Source organism: Passer domesticus, chromosome 7, assembly GCF_036417665.1.
Source record: "Passer domesticus isolate bPasDom1 chromosome 7, bPasDom1.hap1, whole genome shotgun sequence".
NCBI lineage: Eukaryota > Metazoa > Chordata > Aves > Passeriformes > Passeridae > Passer > Passer domesticus.
The window spans coordinates 804,887-826,977 of record NC_087480.1 but is presented as its reverse complement, the minus strand read 5'-3'; the positions used below and the strand labels follow the sequence as shown (position 1 = coordinate 826,977).

The 22,091-nt window shown below is 51.8% G+C and overlaps 1 protein-coding gene across 13 annotated transcripts in view; it reads left to right on the top strand.

The window, feature by feature from the left end:
• MCF2 (MCF.2 cell line derived transforming sequence) overlaps positions 1–22,091 on the top strand; it is a 52,739-nt gene that overhangs the window by 9,115 nt on the left and 21,533 nt on the right. For 10 of the 13 annotated variants that reach the window (XR_010365632.1, XR_010365631.1, XM_064426434.1 and 7 more), the window contains exons 2-11: positions 214–282; positions 826–940; positions 5,864–5,954; positions 12,447–12,566; positions 13,783–13,899; positions 14,533–14,682; positions 19,509–19,633; positions 20,080–20,194; positions 20,555–20,674; positions 21,661–21,852. Coding sequence is in view for 11 of the 13 variants with exons in the window: in XM_064426434.1 (XP_064282504.1) it covers positions 214–282; positions 826–940; positions 5,864–5,954; positions 12,447–12,566; positions 13,783–13,899; positions 14,533–14,682; positions 19,509–19,633; positions 20,080–20,194; positions 20,555–20,674; positions 21,661–21,852 (1,214 nt within the window). In the remaining 2 variants the exon portion in view is untranslated. Of the gene's footprint in view, positions 1–213; positions 283–825; positions 941–5,863; positions 5,955–7,826; positions 8,217–12,446; positions 12,567–13,782; positions 13,900–14,532; positions 14,683–17,134; positions 19,471–19,508; positions 19,634–20,079; positions 20,195–20,554; positions 20,675–21,660; positions 21,853–22,091 lie in introns of those variants that run through there. The other 3 variants (XM_064426438.1, XM_064426439.1, XM_064426440.1) reach the window with 3 other exon arrangements.

The window sequence follows — 22,091 nt, the reverse complement described above, 5'->3', positions numbered from 1 at the left end:
GTGCAATTACACTTTTGTTGCTGACGTGTGGCTTTCACCCTGTTAGAGCCATCAGAAACATCAGAAATAACATCTCTGAGATCCACGTGTCCTTTGTCACAGTTTCATGTATAGCTTAGGGGAGTTCATTTCCACCTTTGGATTAGCACGTTGATAAATGTGTCTGCTTTGGATTTGTGCTTGATTTTGATTGCTGCTTTTCCCTTTCTCCAGAAACTGCAGTGCCCATCTGTGCAAAGGACATCAGTGATGATCTGATGAAAGAGTTTGCTTTTCTGTCTGGTGAGTAGGAGACCATCTTCAGGGTCTCTCTGTGTCCCTGTGGTAATTAAATACTGCAGACAAACTTCTCTGCTGTTTGTCACACAGATACTCACCAGGTATCCAGGGCCACTGGAACTGCTGTTAATAAAACATGGATGCAGTTTGCAAGAGCAGGTTGGGTTTCTGTCCCGTGCCACACTGTAAAACATTCTGTAAAATACTCCCAGCACTCGGGGCATGCACAAGCACTCTGCTGTGAGATGTGTTTCTGGAGGTTCCAGGCCAGTGTTTGCCCCTGTATTCCTGATTTCCTCTGCTGTCCTGTGTCAGCACACTCAGTAAGAGAAGGCAATGCCTGGTTCTCGATGCATTTGTTTCCAGCTCCTGCCCTTTGTGTTGTGCTGGACTCAGAGGCACATTTGCCTTTCTTTGGCCCTTCTGGGCATGTGAAAGCCCCTGTGGCAGTGGCAGTGTGTGCTCTGAGCTGCCTGGTGCCCGGGCTGTGCTGTGCCCTCCTCAGCAGCAGGGCAGGGCAGGGCAGCACCCCTGTGTGTTTTGCAGGTGGAAGGGGCAAGGACAAGGCTTGGATCATCACCCTGCCCGACAATGCTGGCTTCAACCAGGTGCCCGAGGAGAGCGTGGCCAGGGTCCTGACCTACCTGACCTCGGTGCCAAGGTGGGGCTGCCTTCAGCTCTTGGCTGGGGTGGGCAGGGGCATCCTGGGCAGGGTCTGCAGGGCACAGCCACCTGCGGGGTGAGGGGCTCCTTGGGGGGGATAGAATATCAGAAAATAAAGATAAATCAGAAAGGGATCTCACCCCTGAGCAGTTGCAGCTGGGCCAAGTACCAAAGATTAGGAACAGGCCTGGCTTGAACAGGCCAGAGCTGTGGGCAGTGAGAGGAAGAGGGCTGTAAAAGAGTGGGTTGGGTGCTTGAGAGGGAACTGGAGCCAGCTGGCTGCTTGGTGGGGAGCAAAGAGTCAGTGCTCTGAGGAGCTGCCCACCAGAAACACCAAGAGGCTGTGAATCTTCTGTGGTAAGGACACAACAGTATGGAGCTTCTGCTATATGATAACAGCCCCCCTTCAGCTCTCAGAGCCCCACAGTGCCCAGGTGAGGTGCTCTGTGTGCCAGGAGCTGCAGAGGAGGCAGTGGACATCATCCCTGTGACCTGTCAGCTGGAATGTACCACACGTTTAGTTGATTAAGTTTCTAATTAACAAGCTTTCCTCAAGCTTTGGCATGTGTCATTGCTTAAATATACCATGGCGCTGCAAAATAATATTTTGACGTGTACAAATAGAGAGTCACTGCTGTGGAAAAAGAGAAATGAAACCAGAGGAAGAGGCTAATTACAGAAGGAAGCCTTTGGGGTGCCCGTGACAGGTGATGGCTCAGCAGAGAGCAGCAGCTCCCACTGCCTGTGTGGCAGGAAAGCTGCTGACAGCCTGCCTGTGCCTCACTCTGGGCTGGAGGCTTGGATTAATGGCCCTCCTAATTCTTGCTGCTGAGCCTGGTGACTCAATTACCTGGAATCCTTAATTTCCTTGAATAATGCCTGTTTTGGCAAATTCCTTCCTGCAGGGAGAGCAGGCTGGCAGCAGCTGGAGGGGAGCTGTCCATCAGAGCTGCTTTGGCACAAGTGTGCAGGGTTTAGGCACCGCTGTTCAAAAACACAAAAAGGAGCCTCTGGTTGCTCTGTCCTGTTTTTGGTGGGCTCTGAGGTTCTGAGGGCTCCTGGCCCAGCAGGGGCAGGACCTGCCAGGCGTTGTTCATCCTGTGCATCCTGCTCTGTGCAGCTGCACTTCCCAGCTCTGGCTGGTCTCTCCGAGGCTTCTCGTTGCACCTGAGTGTAAACACCCTGGCATTAGCATGATGAGCAGTCCTGCTGTCCCTGTAATCGGTCACACTCAATCCAGAAACTAATGAGAGCTGCGAGCTTGCTGGTGATTCAAACATGTTCAGCATGTTTCCAGTAAAGCCACTTTAAGCGTCCTGCCCCGTGCCAGCCTGCCCCGGTGTCTGAGCACCCCAGAAACGTGTGCTCCCTGGCACCTTGGAGCTGCAGGGCTCGGGTGGGCAGGCACAGCATCACCCGGGTGGGGGTGGCAGTCTGTGCCAGCTCTGTGTGCACATCCTGGGATTGGAGCTCACACTTTGGCCAGAAAGTCCCTAAAAGAGGTAAATATTTACCTGCCAGAGGTACTTCATTTCCTCAAATATCAGGGCTAGGTGTGGGTGCAGCACCTGCTTGGCTGTGGGTGTGCAGGGGAGATCAAAACCACCCCCATGCAAAGGAGCTGCACGGTGTCCTACCTGTCCCAGCCTGAGAAAACCCCCTGGGTGTCAGCCTGCTGCCACCTGGGCAAGCTGAATGGTCTCTGTAGTATTTTGGGAAGCTGAGTTTCATCAGGCATTCTTCTCCTGGAAATAATTGCTAGATGGAGGGGATGGATGCTGAAATCTCCTCCTGAGCCCTCCAGGTGGGTGCATTCATGGCAGAGCCAGGAGGAAGGTGAGTCTGTAGGCAAGGGAATTTTTAGTATTCCTGGAACTGCTGCAGGCAGGAGGCAGCTGCAGGAAGTGCTTGTGTGGATGAGCTGGGAGGGAAAATAAGTAATAGGTGCCCACTTTCTATTCTGTGCACATCCAGCTCAAAATGCTGCCTGCCTTCAGGCTGGCTGTGCTGAGCAGCACCTGCAGTGGCTGCTGGAGGCAGGGAAGTGTGGCTGATCCTGCTTTTGCAGAAAAGAGACCTGAGGAGTGAGAAGGCAGCACTTTATCCAGGCTTGGGTTGAGGGCTGTGGCAGTGTGGTCTTTACAGCACATAGAAATCTTTTCTTTAGCCTGAAAGAATTTGTCTCTTCCAAGTTCAGCCAGAATTCCAGTGGAAGCTTAAAAAAACTAATTGAAGTAAGTTATGATGTCTGTAAGATTGTTATTACAAAAAGCTGATTTAATTACCATTAAAGAAAAAGCTGAAAACTGATGAAATCCCTCTGTGTGTGGCATTGGTGTGGTACTGCCTTCCGTACTGTGTGCAGTTCAAAGGGATGTGCAGGGCCTTGAGCTGTGCAGAGGGAGCAGCTCTGGTGAGAGGGCTGCAGGAACGTGCTGTGAGGAGCAGCTGAGGCCCCTGGGCTCCTCCTGTGTGGAGAGGGGGGCTCAGGGGTCCCCCTGCTCTCTGAGCTTCCTGGGGATGGCGTGGGCTGGGCTCTGACCCCTGGCACCCCGGGACAGGACAGGTGGGAATGGTTCAGGCTGTCAGGGCAGGTTTAGAACAGGCTGTAGGAAGCATTCATCTGCTGAGGGGTGTCCAACAGCAGAGCAGGTTCCCTGAGATGTCACTGGTTCCCCAGGCTGTCTGTTCAGGGGGCATTTGGACAATGCCCTCAACAACATCTGCTGGCTTTTGGTCAGCCTGAAATGCCCAGACACTGCACAGGTTAACTGTGGGTCCCCTCCTACTGAAACAGCACATCCCGTTCTGTCCTTTCTGTCCTTTCTGTGACTCTCCAGCTGTTCAGATGAGCTTTGCCTGTCTCCTTTAGGCTGGGAGGGGGTCCAGGGTGGCTCAGGGCCGTGACTGAGGGCACAGAGCAGTGGGCAGGGCAGGGTGCTGCTGCCTATAAATACCTCAGGGTTTCAGTGCTGGGCAGGTCTGGCTGCGTGCTCTGATCCCCCCAGCAGCAAGAGTCTCTCTGTGCTGTGCTCACTCTCACAGCTGCAGGCTCCAGGGTCCAATTTCAAGTCCTGCAAAACATCCCAGGTCTTTATTTTTAGTCTGGTGCATCCAAAAGTGACCAGAAACACCCAGAGAGGAGCAATCCTTGCCCTGGTTATCTGTCTGCATCTTCCTGCTGCTGGATGCAAGCAAAGAGCCCTCAGAGCCCTGGTGGAAAGCATTGATTTATTTTTATTGTCAGCCTAAAAGGTACATCACGGGCCTGGAAATCTGATAAACCTGCAAGGCCTGGCTTGCAAATAGTCAAGACTTTCTCCACTGGCCTAGAATAAATGACAAATTTCCCACAGTAGGTGTCAGGGTGTCAGACTGCTGGGAACTTTCCTCTTTGCTTCTGGAAGGGAACTGATAAAGGTGCATTGGCATGCTCAGAGGCTGCTCTGTGAGCATAACCTCGTCCTGAGTTAATGACTCCAGCTTTGCTTAACTGGCACTGCACTACGGTCTGGCTGCCTTTTCTAAATTACTTGGATTCTGGAGGTTTTCTTCAGGTTTTATTACGATTACAGCAGTTCTGTGTAAACACAGTCTATTTTTTTCAATTGCAGACCCTTGGGAAACACCAAGGGAGTTGGGAATTGTTCTTTATACCTCAGAGACATACCTTTAAACATTTTAGAGTGTGCTGAAAAACCCAAGGGTTTTATTTTTGCCTCAAACCAAAGGATGCTTGGGCCTGCTCCCACCCACCTGGGTGACTTAGCTGGTGGTGGGGGTGAACAGAGCTAACAGAAACCTGCAGAGTTGTCTCACATTGCCTAAACCATTCTAAGCAAATAAAGGTTTTGGCTGAAAAGTCAGACTCAGCATGCTCACAGCCTCAGACTTTATTACATGTGTTCTGTCTGTGACCCACATGTAAAATTTGATGTTCATTTTCTCTGCTCCTTACTTCTACGCTTCAGAGCCACTGAATGAATTCACCTGAAACCTTTGCACTCTGGGTGAGAGTTAGAGCTCCATAAGATGTGTCACAGGATGGCTGGGTGCCTCTCCATACCTTCAGTCAGAGGGAATTGCTCTTTATCCCTCTGAGCACCACTGCTAACTCCTGTTCAACGTGTTGGTCAGAGTTGTGGCTGCCACAGAGCACAGCAGCGAGGTGTGCCCTGACTGAAAGCTCCTGCCCTGCCTTGGTGTCACCTCTGCTGCCTCCTGCCCTGCCTTGGTGTCACCTCTGGTGCCTCCTGCCAGAACAAGGCAGGAGTCACTGCCTGGCTGCTCTAACCTGGGCAGGAAGGCAGGGGGGTCGTGGGGCATCACTGGGGGAGCCTGCTGGCCAGGGCACAGCTGCTCCTCAAGGCCCCTTTGGGTTCCCAGAGCACTCTGCTGTCACCACGTCACACCGAGTCACAGCTGAGGACAGTCAGGATCCCAGGAACTCTGGGCTGGGGGGAGCTGTGGAGGTCACAGAATGGCCTGGGGTGGGAAGGGATCTTGAAGAACATCCAGTCCTGCCCCCCAGCAGAGCAGCTTCACCTGCAGCAGGTTGTGCTGGACTGTCTGGAGCTATGAACAGCCCCAGGTGGGTTTTTAAAATATCCAGAGAAGGAGATTTCCCAATCTGTCTTGGCAGTGTGTCCCAGGGCGCTGCCACCCTCAGGACAAAGACATTTTTCCTCATATTCACATGGAATTCCCTGTGCTTCAGTTTGTGCCTGTTGCCCTTTGTTCTGTTGCTAAGTGCCTCTGGAAAGAGTTTGGGTGTTCAGGAAAATTTTTTCAAAGGGAATTTCAGGAACTGCAGAAATACTAAAATGTGGTTTGCATTCCAGGTTCTTGGATTTGGGGTTCTTTTGGGAACAGTCACTTTTCTTGGAATGTTACCTGGTTATTGGTGTTTCTTATCTTGCAGTCAGCATGAGTCTGACACTAAATTTATCCTGATCCTGGATAGAAGACTGGACACATGGACATCAGTCAAAACAACTCTCCAAAAGATAGCAGTAAGTGCTCTTTAATGCTGATTGCTTTCAGTGCACTGTCACCCTGCCTTTGTGTGTCTCCTTCAGAAAACACTGGGGACCAGAGCAATGATGCTCCTGCTGCCTCTCTAGGCAGCAGTTTGCTTTATAGCCCTGTCATTCATTTGAGTGTTAAATGAGCTGTTTGTGTGTTAATTTGCTTGCTTGATCCATTTCCTGGGTTTTATACTCTTTTGCACTGGTTCAAATGTGTTTTGTGCTATGTTCTCTGCTTTTGATGGGTGGAAAATTTTGCTCCATATATGTTCTTGACACTGGTTATTAATTTATTTTACCTAATTGTTGGTGACTGAAAGTTTTAGGTTCTTTAAACAGGCTTCACAAGGATTTGAATGTGGGCATGGATGGGAAAATCCATTTCAAAGTGTGTGGATGCATTAATGTGCTTTAAATGACCTGGTGCACACATGCCTGGCAGCACTGGCAGATGCTGCTCTGAGCACAGCTCACAGGGGCTGCTTGTGCAATTCTGTGTCTGGGAACCTGGGCCTGGGCTCTCAGCAGTGTGCAGCTGAAGAAAAGTCACATTTGTGGGTGCAGGGGGGTAGGAGCTCCCAGAGGAATCCTTTCCCAAGCACACCATGCCATGGGGGTGCGTGGATTATTGTTGTGCTTGTTTCTGCTCAGTCATGGAGTGGTTAATGTCATCAGTCCATCTGAGGAAGGATGGAGTGAAGGGTATGCACTGAGACACAAAATGCTTACCTGGTTCTGGTAAAGTCAGATTTATGGTGTTTTAAATGGTTAATCTGCTACAGCTGAACTTGGTGTTAAAGACACCTGGCAGTTTGCTGGGCAGCATCCCTTAGGAGGCAGAGGGCTCCCTTTTGGCAGGGTGAATGAGATCCCACCAAGGGTATTTTCTGTTCTATTTTTCTGAATGTTAGAAACTGAACCTGCAGGTGTGGTTGCCATACCACTAGAGAAGAAGCAGCATTTAGAAAGTGGTTCTTTAAAGTGATCATCATCAAGACTCAGTTCTGCTGCCAGCGTTTGAACAGGTGCTAATACCAAGAGCATCCTTTAAGGGTGAGGTACTTGCTTTGCATAGTCTGGAAGTGTCAAATGGCAAAAAATCCTGTCCTAATTTGTAGCTTCTACAAAAGTGGCATTCGTTTTGTGTTTAATAAGAAAATTTAATTATTTGAGCATACACCCAGTTAGTGCTGGGTGTCCACGTGGAGAGGTGACTTTGCCTGCAGTGTCAGGGCTGGCCATGCAAAGAATGGGAGGAGCTCTGTGCAAAGGGGGATGCAGGAAACCTGTGTCCATTGAGACTTGGGAATACTGTCTTAAAAACAGTCAGGTCCTAAATAGCTGTCTCTGTGTCCAGAAGGTGTAAGGACAAAAATTTAAATCTTGATTTTTTCCCAGTCACGCATCATAAACCCTGATGCAATAAAAAAAATATATATTTTTCTGATCTTTGTACAGTTTTGGAGTAAAGGAGTGCCGTGAAGCTGAATTTAAAACACAGACTGTGTCCTATTTTTTCCAGCATATGTATATGCAATTGCAGCTCTGCGGTTGTGCATCTGATCTTGAAAATTTTTCTATCACACTGTACAGATTTTTGTTTTAACTCTTTATGTGTGCCTCTAATTGCCTGGGCCAACCAGGCTAGCAGTGCTGTGGGAAGTGATGCCGGGGCAAGCCCCGGGTTGTGGCCGCAGCATCTTTGCTTGGTTCACCCCCTGAGCCCCGACCAGCCTGGAAAGGCACCTTGGGGATCACGGCGGGGGGAAAGGGAAGGGCGAGAGCTGCGAGCCGGGAGCCCCGTCCTCGCAGCAGAGAGCGTCTGCAGGATGATTTTGGGCATTCCACCTTAAAAGCGAAGCCGGCGCTGGGAGGAGAGTGGGGCTGCCAGCCGGGAGCCGGGAGCCGGCAGGGCTGCTGCCTGCCCGAACCGAACCGAGCCGAGCCGAGCCGAACCAAAGAGCTGCGGGCCGGCCCCGGGCAGCGGGGCGAGCGGGGCAGCGCGCTCCGCAGCATCCCCGCATCCCTGCAGCATCCCCGCGGCATCCCTGCATCCCTGAATCCCCGCAGCATCCCTGCATCCCGCGGCATCCCTGCATCCCGCAGCATCCCTGAATCCCCGCGGCATCCCTGCATCCCGCAGCGTCCCTGCATCCCGCAGCATCCCTGCATCCCGCAGCGTCCCCGCAGCCCCGGGCCATGGCGGAGGCGGGCCCGCGGCGGGGCGGGCGGCCCGCCCGGGATGCGGTAAGGCTCCGGGCCCGCCGTGCTGCGGGAACCGGCACGGGCCCGGGGGAGGCGGCGGCGCGGCCCGCAGCGCTCGGGCTCCGGCGGCGCGGGGGGAGTCAGGGCATCCTCCGTGCGGGAGCGGCCGGGCGCTGGCACCGCTGGTACTGCCGGGTATCGCTGGTACAGCTGGGTATCGCCGGGTATCGCTGGTACTGTCAGGTACTGCTGGTACTGCTGGGTACCGCTGGCTATTGCTGGGTATCACTGGGAATCACCGGGTACTGCCAGCACCGCTGGGTATCAATGGGTATCACTGGGTGTCAGTGGGTATCACTGGGTACCCCAGGTAGCAGCGGGTACCCCAGTACCCCGGGTATCAGCGGGTATCACTGGGTATCAGCAGGTACCCTGGGTATGAGCGGGTACCCCGGTACCCCTGGTATCACTGGGTATCACTGGGTGCCCCGGCACCCCTGGTATCAGTAGGTGTCACTGGGTGCCCCGGGTGTCACTGGGTATCCCTGGGTGCCCCGGGTGTCCCTGGGTGCCCCGGTGCCCGCGCGCTGCCCGCGGTGCCGCTCCCGCTCTGTGCCCGCAGCAGCGGCTGTACCATCACCCCTGTGGGAAGGACAGCCCTGCACGGACCCCAGCGATGCTGACAGCATCTTTGGTTAATTGGGTTAATTGGGTTAGTTAGGTTAACTATGCAGCCGGCCGAAGCAGAGGTAGCAGAGCGCTCGGAGTTTGGTTCTGGCTCCGGGGGAAGTTCAAGGCTCAGATTTTGTGCAGGATTTTCCTTTAAGGGGCAGCAGAAAGTCATTCAGCACCTGTGTAAGGACTCATGGCCTCAGTGCTCAGAAGGAAACTTACTGGCAGATACTACTTTGTTTTAAAATTTGATTTTTTTTTATTTATTGATCTCCAACCTCATGGATGCCCCAGTGAACTGCAGGGAAGAATAGTGTCTGAAAACAGAGTTCCTAAAATTGGCGGAAATGTTAAAGTCACACTAAATGTGTCAGAACGAGATACTCAGTATGAGGCAGTAACTGGGGTGCTCTCAGTGCAGTCCTTTCTTGTGTTTCTTAGCCCAGTGTGTCTGTATTGATCAAGGCAGGGCTGTCTGGGTGGTTATAGTTAAATGTGCATTAAAAGCTGCTGACCTGGCCTTGGGGTACCCGTGTGTGTCCTGGGAAGGGCAGGGTGCAGAGCAGGGCTGTGCTGGGTGGGACAGTGAGCAGTAGTGAGGGAGCTGGTGTGATGCCTGATTTAGGGGAGCTGTGCTGGGAGTTTTCTGCCTTTCCTGCTGTCCTGCAGAGGGCACAGGCTCCAGAGGGCTCTTTAGGTGTTTTGTTACATAACCCCAGGCTTACCAAGTGCACAGGATTCTTTTTAGTCTTACAAATGGTGAGATAAAGCATAAGGCAAGATTGAGGATCCTTTTGTCTTTGCTTTCTGTAATACATTGTGGGAAAGGGTTTTTTGCAGCAGTGCCTTCAGTATCATTAGAGTTCAGTTTTCAGGAAACTTATCTACACTTCAGCCCTGAGAAAAACTGAAATTGTTACAATAATTAAAAAATATACAATCCCTACAGGAATGTTATGTTGAGGAATTACTGGTCTGTGGGGTTTTTTTCCTAACATTTCATCCTTTCCCTTAAGTCTCTAAGAGGGCACAGGACACAGCTTGTTGGTGTCTGTCTTTCTACAAGCTTATTTCTTGTCTTGTTCATTTTTTCCCATGCTTGGAATACATTAGGTGTCATTTGCAAAGCTGTGTTTCCTGCTTTGTAGCTGCTCGTAAGTGCTGACCTTGATCCTGTATGTGTAAGATCAGCTGAAAAATCCCCAAATGCTTTCTAAACTGAGTGGAAATCCAATCACCTGCCCTGGAAACTCAGCTCTTTGAGGAGAAATACCAAGGAGCAGGAGGGACACAGTGGTGTGTCCCTGGGGTGGAGGGGCAGTGCTGCTCTCCTGGTGTGTGTGGTGTGGGTCACACTGGAATCCTGCAGCCAGAGGTGCCAGGGGTGATGGAGGCAGTGCTGTGCTCTCCTGGTGTGGTTGGTGTTGGCATCCTGCAGCCAGAGGTGCCAGGGGTGATGGAGGCAGTGCTGTGCTCTCCTCATGTGGTTGGTGTTGGCATCCTGCAGCCAGAGGTGCCAGGAGCATCCCTGCTGTTGTATTTGTGGGGTTTCCAGATGAAGGAAGGAGGTATGATGAATCTGACTCCATGTTTTTAGAAGGCTAATTTATTATTTTATGATACTATATTATATTAAAGAATACTATACTAAACTACACTAAAGAATACAGAAAGGATACTTACGGAAGGCTAAAAGATACTAATGAAAAACTCTTGACTCTCTCCAAATCCTCGACACAGCTTGGCCTTGATTGGTCATTAAGTCAAAATAATTCACATGAACCCAATGAAACAACCACCTGTTGGAGAAACAATCTCCAACCACATTCCAAAGCAGCAAAACAGGAGAAGCAAATGAGATAATATTGTTTTCCTTTTTCTCTGAGGCTTCTCAGCTTCCCAGGAGAAGAATGCTGGGCGAAGGGATTTTTCAGGAACTCTGACTGTGGCGCCTGCCCTGAGCCAGGCAGCTCCCAGTGGTCCCTGTCAGCTGGGCTTGTGCCCTGCCTGCTGCTGCCCCTCCCTGCAGCTTTCCTCTGCTGCCCAGGGCTCCCAGGGGCTGGCATTCAAAGCCTGCAGGTTCCCCATGGGGAGCTGGGGTTGGACACCCAGGCTCTTCCTCCAGGAGGTTGCTCTGCACCCAGAGGGTGCCTGTTAAACAGGGCTTGAAGGAGAAAGGCTAAAGCTCCAGAGGGTGCCTGTTAAACAGGGCTTGAAGGAGAAAGGCCAAAGCTCCAGAGGGTGCCTGTTAAACAGGACTTGAAGGAGAAAGGCCAAAGCTCCAGAGGGTGCCTGTTAAACAGGACTTGAAGGAGAAAGGGCAAAGCTCCAAGTGCCAGCAGGGCTGGAGGGCACAGGGGATGAAGGGGAGCAATGATGTCAGACCGAGGGAGGATGAACTTCTGGCTGGTTGTTCCCAAAGACATTCCTGCAGCATTTTTCAGGAGAGGGTCAAGGCAGGAGCCTGGAGCTCCCAGAGAGGCATTATGTGCTGGCCAGTGCTGGAGAGGAGCACGGCGCCCAGGGCCTGCAGCCAGCACCAGTCTCTCTGTTATTTATGGTTTGCTGTTGTTTCTAACGCCAAGTCCTTGTCCCTGGCACCACTCTTGTTGACTTCCAAAGGGTATGAGTTTGTCATTTCATTCACAATACTTTTTTTTTTTTTTCCTGCTTGTACTTAAAATAGCAGCAGATCAATATATTGGATTTCTGTGGCTTATATGATCCTAAAAGCCACTGTCCATTTCTGAGGGAAGCTGTGGGCAGTGGGAGCCACAGCCTTCCCTTCCTACCCAAGAAAACAGAGTGACAGTGCAGCTCGGGGTGGCAGACCTCAGTGTGAATCAGGCCTGTTTAAAGAGCACTAAAGGATGTTTGTGGGAGTGATCTTTGTTTGGAAGGCATAGGGAGGTGCCCTGCAGGGCACAGCACCCAAACATGTTCACTATTCTCACCCTTGGTACAGAGGTTACTATCATGTTTCATGGAGGAGGATGATATAAGGAGAGAAATGTGACCTGGCCTGGCAGGATCTCAGAGCAAATCATGTCTTAATTAACTCAAGTCTTTGCATCATGCGCTCATCCATAATTTAATGAAGCAACTTCTACTTTCTTAAAAGTTCTTTTTCATTCTCAAGAACCCTTTTCACAGATCTATTTAAAAATGCACCTGCCAACCATATGCTTGCAAAAAGGCTCCAGCAGTGTAGACAGGAAATTCCAGATTCTTGCCACAAATTAAATGTTGCCTGGTAATTACCAAGGACAAGACGAGTGTGCTTCATGCAGCTATGGGATGATTAGCAAGTTTGGCAATAAATTTTGCTTCCTCAGTCTGTCACTCCTCTCAGTGTTCCATCTCTCTGTTCCCTGCTAAGTTGTAATTTCACTCCCCGAGTTGTAATGATGAGCAGTATCTGTATTATTAAAGTTTATAACAATGTGCCTCGGAGGAGCCCTGCTGCAGCCACATCCCAAACCTCTGCACCTCCCTCCTGGTCTGAAAATGAGAAAACCCCAAAGCAGAGTGATTCCCGCTGTTTCCAGTGCACTGGGAGCTGCCACGTGCCCAGGTGAATGTGTCTGTGTTCCCTTGCAGGCCTCCTTCCCGGGGAACCTGCACCTGGTGATGGTTCTGCGGCCCACGGGGTTCTTCCAGCGCACCTTCACCGACATCGGCTTCCGCTTCAGCCAGGAGGATTTCCTGCTCAAGCTACCGGTGCGGACACTGCCCCACTCTGCTGGTCTCACATGGATCCTCTGCAGCACTCCAGAGCAGGCTGGGGGGCTCAGCCCCTCTGCAGCCAGGCTGGCAGAGCTGGGGTGCCCACCTGGACAGGAGAAGCTCCAGGGAGAGCTCAGAGCCCTGCCAGGACCTGGAGGGGCTCCAGGAGAGCTGCAGAGGGACTGGGGACAAGAGCCTAGATAGACAGGACACAGGGAATGGCTTCCCTCTGGAAAATGATAGATCTAGATTAGATATTAGGGATAAATTCTTCCCAGGGAGGCTGGGCAGCCCTGGCACAGGTGCCCAGAGCAGCCCTGGCTGCTCCATCCCTGGAGTTTCCAAGGCCAGGTTGGGCAGGGCTTGGAGCAGCCTGGGTGGGACAGTGGAAGTGTCCCTGCCCGTGGGAGTGGGGCTGGAAACTTCATCATCCTTCCAACCCAAAGCATTCTATGTGAAGAGTAGCCAGGGGTTTGTTTAATGTCTGAAAAGTCAGAAGACATGTCTGGTGGAGCTTTTCCTATGGATTTTCCCATGTTCATCTAAGTGTAGACCCCATAGCAGCATGCTGCTGGTGGTTGTTCCTAAAATAGCAACTGAAATGAGTTTATGTTTTCAACTCAAAATTTCCAGACTTTTAAACCACCTTGATTATAGGACATAATGAGAATAATTAAGAGAAGAAAAGTACATTTATAGAATCTAAGGTTGATGCTGTTACAAACACAGCGAACAAATTAATACTTTCCTTTAGGAAATAGCAAATTTTCACAAACTTTACATTTTTCACTCTAAAATGGCAGTTCTTTGCACAATTTTGAGCATTCCTTACACATCCCATGGCAGATCAAGACACACACACACACAAAAAAAATCATGAGTACACATTTATGTGAAATTGGTAAGTTATAATTCATAACTTATTAAAATGTATGTGTTCTTTCCAGCTTACTGGTGATGCCTTGCTTAAACCTGCCTCACTTTGCATTCAGCCCTGTTCTGCAGCACCTCACTGTGCCCTGCATTTGGGAGAGGGAGCACCTGGAGATGAGGGCTGGCTCACCACGGTCAGACACCCAGACAAAAGCTGTGCTAGCCATGAGTGCAGGGGGAAGCCGTGCTCCAGGGCAGGATGCAGAGCACATGGAGGGGCAGCAGTGGGCAGGAGGGCGCTCCCAGCTGACAGGGCTCTCTCTGTATGTGTGTGCAGGTGGTGATGCTGAGCTCGGTCAGTGACCTGCTGACCTACATCGAGGAGCAGCAGCTGACCCCCGAGCTCGGGGGCACGCTGGAGTACTGCCACAGCGAGTGGGTCATCTTCAGGACGGTGAGTGGGTCATCTTCAGGACGGTGAGTGGGCTGCCACGGCCAGCTGGGGCTCCGGGGAGGTTGGCAGTCAGGCACCGAGCCCTGAAAGGAGCCACTGCACCTCCCGGGTCACACCTGCAGAGGAGCCACGGTGTGCTCAGACCAAGGCTTTGGTGGGTTTGCAGGATGATTGGCTCCCTCAGGCTCCTATTGAAACTGCTCCCAAAAGATCTGTCTTTTAAATCTTTATTAGAATTCCCTTAATGGGACATACCAAATAGGCTTTTTTGTTAATAATGGTCGCTTAATGTGATTAATACCAGAACTGTGTTTGGGAAGTGGGGTAATGCCTACTGCACACTGACCAAATGCAGGGAATTCAGAAAATTTCCAGTCGGGTTTGTTTCTTTCCCTTTGCAAGAACTTTCACAGTGCCAGAGTCAGGAGTTGTGCCTTGCTGAGCACTCAGTTTTCCCGGGGATGCTGTGTCCCAGAGGAGTGGCAGGTTGGATTCCCGGTGGGATGTTCTCTCTGTGTGCCTGCACATCCCACCCAGCCCTGTCGGAGCTGTTGGCACCCTGGCACAGCTGAGCCCTGGCTGGAGCTGCAGTGCAGTGCTGGCTGGGCCCGACGCAGTGCCCGTGTCCCGCAGGCCATCGAGAGCTTTGCCCTGACGGTGAAGGAGATTGCCCAGCTGCTGCAGTGCTTCGGCACGGAGCTGGCAGAGGCGGAGCTGCCCGAGGACATGCACGCCATTGAGCGCCTGCTGGCGCTGCGCACCGAGAGGTACTGCCAGCTGAAGGTACGGCGGCACAGCTGCGCCCGGGGCCGCGCTGCTGGGCTCTGCTGCCCCGGCTGCTGCCCCGGGCTGCCTGCTGGCCCCTGTGTGGTTGGTGTCCCTCTTTGGTTGGTGCCCACTCTTTGGGTGCTGTCCCTGTTTGGTTGCTGTCCATTCTTTGGTTGGTGTCCCCTCTGTGGTGTCCACTCTTTGGGTGGTGTCCAGTCTTTGGTTGGTGTCCCTGTGGGGTTGGTGTCCACTCTTTGGGTGGTGTCCCCTGTTTGGTTGGTGTGTCCCAGTTTGGTTGCTGTCCAGTCTTTGGTTGCTGTCCAGTCTTTGGTTGCTGTCCCTGTTTGGTTGTTGTCCCCTGTGTAGTGTCCAGTCTTTGGTTGGTGTCCAGTCTTTGGTTGGTGTCCAGTCTTTGGTTGGTGTTCCCTGTGTGGTGTCCAGTCTTTGGTTGGTGTCCCCTGTGTGATTGTGTCTCCTGTTTGGTTGGTGTCCACTCTTTGGTTGGTGTTCCCTGTGTGGTGTCCAGTCTTTGGTTGGTGTCCAGTCTTTGGTTGGTGTCCCTCTTTGGTTGGTGTCCCTGTTTGGTCGGTGTCCCCTGTTTGGTTGGTGTGTCCCTCTTTGGTTGGTGTCCCTGTGTGGTTGGTGTCCCCAGTTTGGTTGGCATCCCTGTGTGGTTGGTGTCCACTCTTTGGTTGGTGTCCCTGTTTGGTCGGTGTCCCCTGTTTGGTTGGTGTGTCCCTCTTTGGTTGGTGTCCCTGTGTGATTGTGTCTCCTGTTTGGTTGGTGTCCCTGTTTGGTTGGTGTGCCCCTGTTTAGTTGGTGTCCACTCTTTGGTTGGTGTCCCTGTTTGGTTGGTGTCCCTCTTTGGTTGGTGTCCCTCTTTGGTTGGTGTCCCTGTTTGGTTGGTGTCCCTGTTTGGTTGGTGTCCCTGTTTGGTTGGTGTCCCTGTTTGGTTGGTGTGCCCCTGTTTAGTTGGTGTCCACTCTTTGGTTGGTGTCCCTGTTTGGTTGGTGTTGTGTTTGGTGTCTTACATGTGGAGATGCGAATCTTGACTTTATGTTTTAGAAGGCTGGTTTATTATATTATGATATGTATTATATTAAAATACTATATTAAAACTATGCTAAAAGAATAGAGGGAAAAGATTCATCAGAAGGTTAGAAGGAACAAGAAAAGAATGAATAACAAGGACTTGTGATTCTCAGAGTCCGATGTAGCTGCATCTGTGATTGGCTATTAATTAGAAACAACTAATATCTACCAATCACGGATGCACCTGTTACATTCCACAGTAGCAGATAGTTGTTGTTTACATTTCTCTCTTAAAACTTCTCGACTTCCCAAAATCCTCACAAAGGATTTTTCATAAAATATCATAATAACAGGTTGGTGTCCCCTGTGTGGTTGGTGCCCCTGTGTGGTTGGTGCCCCATTTGGTTGGTGCCCACTCTTTGGCTGGTTCCCCCTGCTCCCTCCCTCCCGTGTGTGTGCTGTCAGATGAGGCAGAGCACAGCCTGGCTGTTCTGTGTCCTCACCTGTGCCATGCAGCAAGCAGGTACCCTGCCTGCACCCAGCCCTCCTGAGCTGCAGCCCTCCTGCACCCAGCCCTCCTGAGCTGCAGCCCTCCTGCACCCAGCCATGCTGAGCTGCAGCCCTCCTGCACCCAGCCCTCCTGAGCTGCAGCCCTCCTGAGCTGCAGCCCTCCTGCACCCAGCCCTCCTGCACCCAGCCATGCTGAGCTGCAGCCCTCCTGCACCCAGCCCTCCTGAGCTGCAGCCCTCCTGCACCCAGCCCTCCTGAGCTGCAGCCCTCCTGAGCTGCAGCCCTCCTGCACCCAGCCCTCCTGAGCTGCAGCCCTCCTGCACCCAGCCATGCTGAGCTGCAGCCCTCCTGCACCCAGCCCTCCTGAGCTGCAGCCCTCCTGCACCCAGCCCTCCTGAGCTGCAGCCCTCCTGAGCTGCAGCCCTCCTGCACCCAGCCCTCCTGCACCCAGCCATGCTGAGCTGCAGCCCTCCTGCACCCAGCCATGCTGAGCTGCAGCCCTCCTGCACCCAGCCCTCCTGAGCTGCAGCCCTCCTGCACCCAGCCCTGCTGAGCTGCAGCCCTCCTGCACCCAGCCCTCCTGAGCTGCAGCCCTCCTGCACCCAGCCCTCCTGAGCTGCAGCCCTCCTGCACCCAGCCCTCCTGAGCTGCAGCCCTCCTGCACCCAGCCCTCCTGAGCTGCAGCCCTCCTGCCTGCACTGTGGCTGGCTGCAGCCCTCCTGCCTGCACTGTGGCTGGCTGCAGCCTGCTCCTCCCGTGGGGTGGCATCTCTGGCTGCCAGCAGGCTGTGTGGGGCTCTGTCACCTGCCTGTTGCTGTCCCCAGCTCTCTGCCTCACCCCCCTGGCTGCAGAAAGCTGCAGGCAGAGTTCATCAGCATGTCTGGAGGGGTGGTCTGTCCCCGGGTCCCTCTGCCTGCTGGATCTTCCCTGGGGGCACTTAAGGGAACTGTGCTGGGCAGATCCAAGGTGAAGATTTCTGTGTGAGCACAGGGTACAGAGCATCCCCCATGTGATCCCTGTCTTCATGGCAGCCTTCAGGTTTTGTCTTAGACAACATTTGTTTCTTGAATATTTAAAATTTTTTTTCCAACTCTTTGTGATTAATATTATCATAGCAGTCAGTGGAAGGTTCAGGGCAGCCAGCTACTTTATCATATCAGCCTGTGGTCTTTGGTGCTCCTGCACCTTCCAGGAGCAGCACAGGCCCCAAACCCTCCCTTCAGAAGCAGTCACTGTGTTCATAGCTGTTCTGTGGGGCTGAAGAATGAGCTCCTGCTTTGTGACAGGTTTCATTTACCTAAGTCAAGGAATTGTATCTATTTTAATTTATAGTCGTTTGTCATTCATGTGTCAGCGAGTTCCCAGAAAGCTGCCTCTAAGAAATACTGAAAATGTCATGCAAGTTGTGCTGTGTGTAGGCATAAATACGTCTGTGCATGTTTAGAAAGTATCACTATGGATACTGTCAATGGGCCTCCATCTCTTTGAAAATGAAGAGAGTAATATGAAATAGCAGCTGCATCTATTGCACCGTGACTCAGTGAGTTCAGCTTTGTGCTCAGGACTGTGGCCACAGTGCAGGGGCAATAGCAGCCCCACAGTGTGGGTCAGCAGAGGATAAACCAGTCAGCAGAGTATAAACCAGTATACAGAGGATAAACCAGTCAGCAGAGTATAAACCAGTCAGCAGAGTATAAACCAGTATACAGAGTATAAACCAGTATACAGAGGATAAACCAGTCAGCAGAGTATAAACCAGTATACAGAGTATAAACCAGTCAGCAGTGCCCCCTTGTCTCTGTGCAGAAATAAAACACATCACGTGTTCCCCTTTGAGTAGAAAGCACAGCAGCACTCAGTACAAGCCATCTGTTGGTTTTAATTCCTCCTCTATTAATTTCAGATATCAAAACCACTCGTTGGCTTTTGTCTGAAGTGAGGTCTGTTGGCTTTTTTCTCTTGTTCCTTCTAAGACCATGAAACACAAAAGCAGATGAGAAGCTGTGCACAGATTGTGGTGACAGCAAGACATGGGATCCTTGTCTCTGCCATGACAGCCCCAGGACTGGTACAGCTGATTCCTGAATTCAGATATTGAGTAAATCAGAATAATTTATGTAGCTGTGATGCTGAGGAAAACTGGCATCAAGCACAATGCAAAAATGACAGAAATTAATTAAAGAGAGTAACTTAACCCCACTGATGTACTGAACAGAAAAAGTCAAGTTGACACCTGTTTGAGAGTCAGGCCACTTTGGTTTTTGGACAAGGAATGGCTTTGAGTCACAGGAGGAATGTGGGTCTCTGGGGAGTGAGGGTAAGAGGATAAAGAACAGCCCCTGCAGTCTGAGACACGCTGCACCCTTTCTCTGCTGAGCCTCCTGCCTGGGGCAGTCTCAGGAGGAGGTGGGTTTGCCTGGTGGTCACATTCAGGGTGTCAGTGCCAGGGCTGCAGGCTGGCACTGGGCACTGTGTGCAGAGGGAGCTTCCTGCAGCTCTGTCCTCTCCTGGGCTGCTGTGAGCTGTCTGGGGCAGGCAGGCGCTGAACCAAGTCTGGCCTTTCTGAATCCTCTCCCTGAAGAGATTTTGCCATTGTTTCTCTTGTATAGAGACCTGGCCATCTCCTGGGATGGGCTCAGTCCTCCAGGACCAGTCTCTCCAATGGGACCACACACAGGTCACTCCTTCAGGGCCTCTGGCACCTCAGTTCATCAGCTGCCTGTGTTTTCTGACTCCTTCCTGTGCTTGGCCTCTTTTTCCTGAAAACAGTTGACTCAATGCACATGTTTGCTTGGGGGTGAGCCCAGCCAGCACAGAGCACCTCAGCTGATGCTGATGAGGGCCCCCAGGGTTTAAATTTCCCCCAGGAGAGATTGCTTTGGGAGTATTTGCTTTATGTGTAGAGGTTGTGCTGAGTGGGCTGCTCCTCTTACACCCGCCTCTGCTGACCCTGATGGAGAAGCACAGCCTTCCAGCTGTGGAAATTCTTGCTTGCAGACATGAGCTTGTGGACAGATGTCTCACACCAGGGGCATGCTGGCCTCCTGAACCATTCTGTGGCCTGGTGTATTCACGTGTGGCAGTTTCCACCCAGCCTGGTGCCCTGTCCATGGCTCAGCCTCGTGCAGCTCCAGGGGTTAATTCCATGTTAAGGACTGAAACATCTGCTGGGAGCCCTTTGGTCTGTTGGGCATTGCTGCTTCTTTTCACACAGGGAAACTGCGGCAGGAGGAACACAAAATGGCTCATGCTGACCTCACAGTAAGTAGCCCGAATGAGAAATGTTTTGTGTCATACAGGAAGATATCACAGCAGTCACAAAAGAGGGAAACTTGCTTCTGAGCAGTTTTGAAGAGCCAGACCCGGGGGAATGCAGCCAGGAGCAGCAGCCAGAGAGGTCTGGGGACTGGGAGACGGTGAATCGGTGAGTGCAGTGTCCCTGAATTCCTGACTTCCAGTGGAAACACTCACATTATTTGGGTGTGGATGTGTTGTTGAGGTCACCTATCAAAGATCCCAGATTTTGCTCCAGTCCATCAGATTGCTGGGTGACTTCTCTCATGATTCTGGCTTGCTCTGATCCCTTCCCCACTGTTCTGGTGGGGCTGTGGAGCAGGTGCAGGGCTCTCCCGTGCCAGGCTCCCAGGTTTTACCAGATAAATGGAGATAGCAGCAGCTGCTTCACACAGATGCAGTGCTGATTTCATTAAATCTCTCTCTGGGATCATCTCAAGTCACATGTGCATGTCTGTTGCCTTTTCTGAGTCCTTGGGTCCAGAGGACCTGTGTAAGTGATCTCCAGGTCTTGTCCATCTCTGCTTGTCCCCTGTTTGCAAATTGTTCCAGTCTTGTCCTTTTTCTGTGCCCAAGGTTGCTTGGTCAGCTGCGAGAGATGGAGACTGCTTTTGATGGCTTCTGGGAAAAGCACCAGTTAAAGATGGAGCAATATTTACAACTCTGGAAGTTTGAGCAAAGTTTTCAAGAGGTAGGATTGGATGTGCTTCCACTGGCAGAAGGGAGAGTTGGAGATCTGACGGAGAGAAGTTCTTATGCTTTTTATTTTGAGAGTGTTTAATTTATGCTGCTGTTCCTTGACTGTGGCAGGGCTGGCCAGCCTGGGAGACGGCTGTGCTTCCTCCCTGAGAGCTAATTTAGGTATCACTGCCCTGCAGTTGCCTGGATTTTGCTGATGGAAGCATCTTTGAATTTAGAAATTAGTTCTTGGAACACTAGCTGTATTATTGGATTTAGCAATCTTAGCTCGAGTGTGATTAATTTTGGGCTCAGACTGCTTTCCTGCCTGTGCTTTGTATCCTTTTGCAGCAGCCTTCTTCTTTGTGTCCAGGTCAAGAATGCCATTGAATTTTTAATGGGTCAGCAGGCGGAGCTGCCCGACACTGGGGACAGCATCCCCCAGGTGAAACAGAGGCTCAAGGACTTGGAGCACTTCGATGGCATGGCTCAGGTGAGATAACCTTGCACTCATGAAACACAAGAGCCACGTTCTGTGTTTGTGGTGGGAGGTGTTTGCTGAAATCACCTGGCTCTGTAATTTGTTGGTAAGTGCTGCACCAGAGGATCGATTTCATGTCTCTGCTCTGAGCAGCAAGGCTGGGATCACTCTGAAAGCCAGAAACAGGGTATTTAATTATCAGAGTTAAAATGAATTGCTGAGCCACCGTGAAAATCCGGAACAGATAAATGTCTGAACGTGGGGGAGGCGTGGGATTTAACGAGCTGGAAGAATAATTATTTATATTTTAAGTGCTTTAGCTATGCTAATAGGCAGAAACTTGTTACCAGGCACATGGAGTTGCAAAAAAAAGTTGTATCCTGACATGTCTGACTTGAACATAACATATGGGTGAAGAGTAAGAGACTAGGGGAAAGAAGAGTGGAATGATTCACAGAGCCCAGCTGAGGATGTGACCTCTGCAAAGGGATGTGCTGGGCACCTGGGCCAGGGTCAGCAGAGAAACCCTGAGGGCTCTGGGCACAGGAGAGTTCTAGAGAAAGGCCTGAGGCTTGCTGCCATTTGGAAGAAATGTTTATGGAGAGAGAGAGTAGGATCAAAAAGGCAGGCAGGGTGCAGCAGGAATGCCCTCCCAGTGCAAAGCCATTCCTGGAGAAATCAGAGCCATTGAACTACTGAGGTGTGCAGAAAAGACCCTGTGTTCTTGGCATCAGGATAAACCTCAAGGACTCCAGTTGCCTTTGATGCTGGAGGCTTGGTCGCCTGAGCTGGCCATCAGCTGCAGTTTATCCGGGCTGTGGCTCCTGGAGGGGCAGTGATGCACTGCCAGCAGGCACTCACAGCCTTGCTGCTTTGGGAAATGCTGTTTTCTTCTTCCCCCTCTGCCTGGATAGAAAGGTTTTTCTCCCCGAGCCCTGCTGAGGTGTGGGGGCGCGTTGGCACCGTTCCTGTGTGTGCAGCTCTCCCTTTGCCTGCAGGAGCTGATGGGCAAGGCTCAGGTGGTGATCCTGCACGGGCACCAGCTGGCAGCCAACCACCACTACGCCCTGAACCTGATCTGCCAGCAGTGCAACGAGCTGCGGCACCACTGCGACCTGCTGGCCGAGCACGGCAAGAGGAAGCACACGCGCCTGGAGAAGACCCTGGAGCTCCACACCCGCCTCCAGCAGGTAGAGCTCAGGGACACGGGGCTCTCAGGAGATGGTTGGTTAGCTTATCCACGGGCTGAGCCTCTCTGCTTCGCTGGAAGCATCTGAAGTTTGCAGCTTTTCTTCGGGGTTAATGCAGGGAGGTGTTCCCCCGAGGCTGAGGAGAGGCACACCTCCCTTGGCTGGGAAGCCAGCAAACAGGAATCTGCTGGTGCTGCGAGGGCAGCAGAAGGAGGTGGGCATCTCCACACAGCACCAAG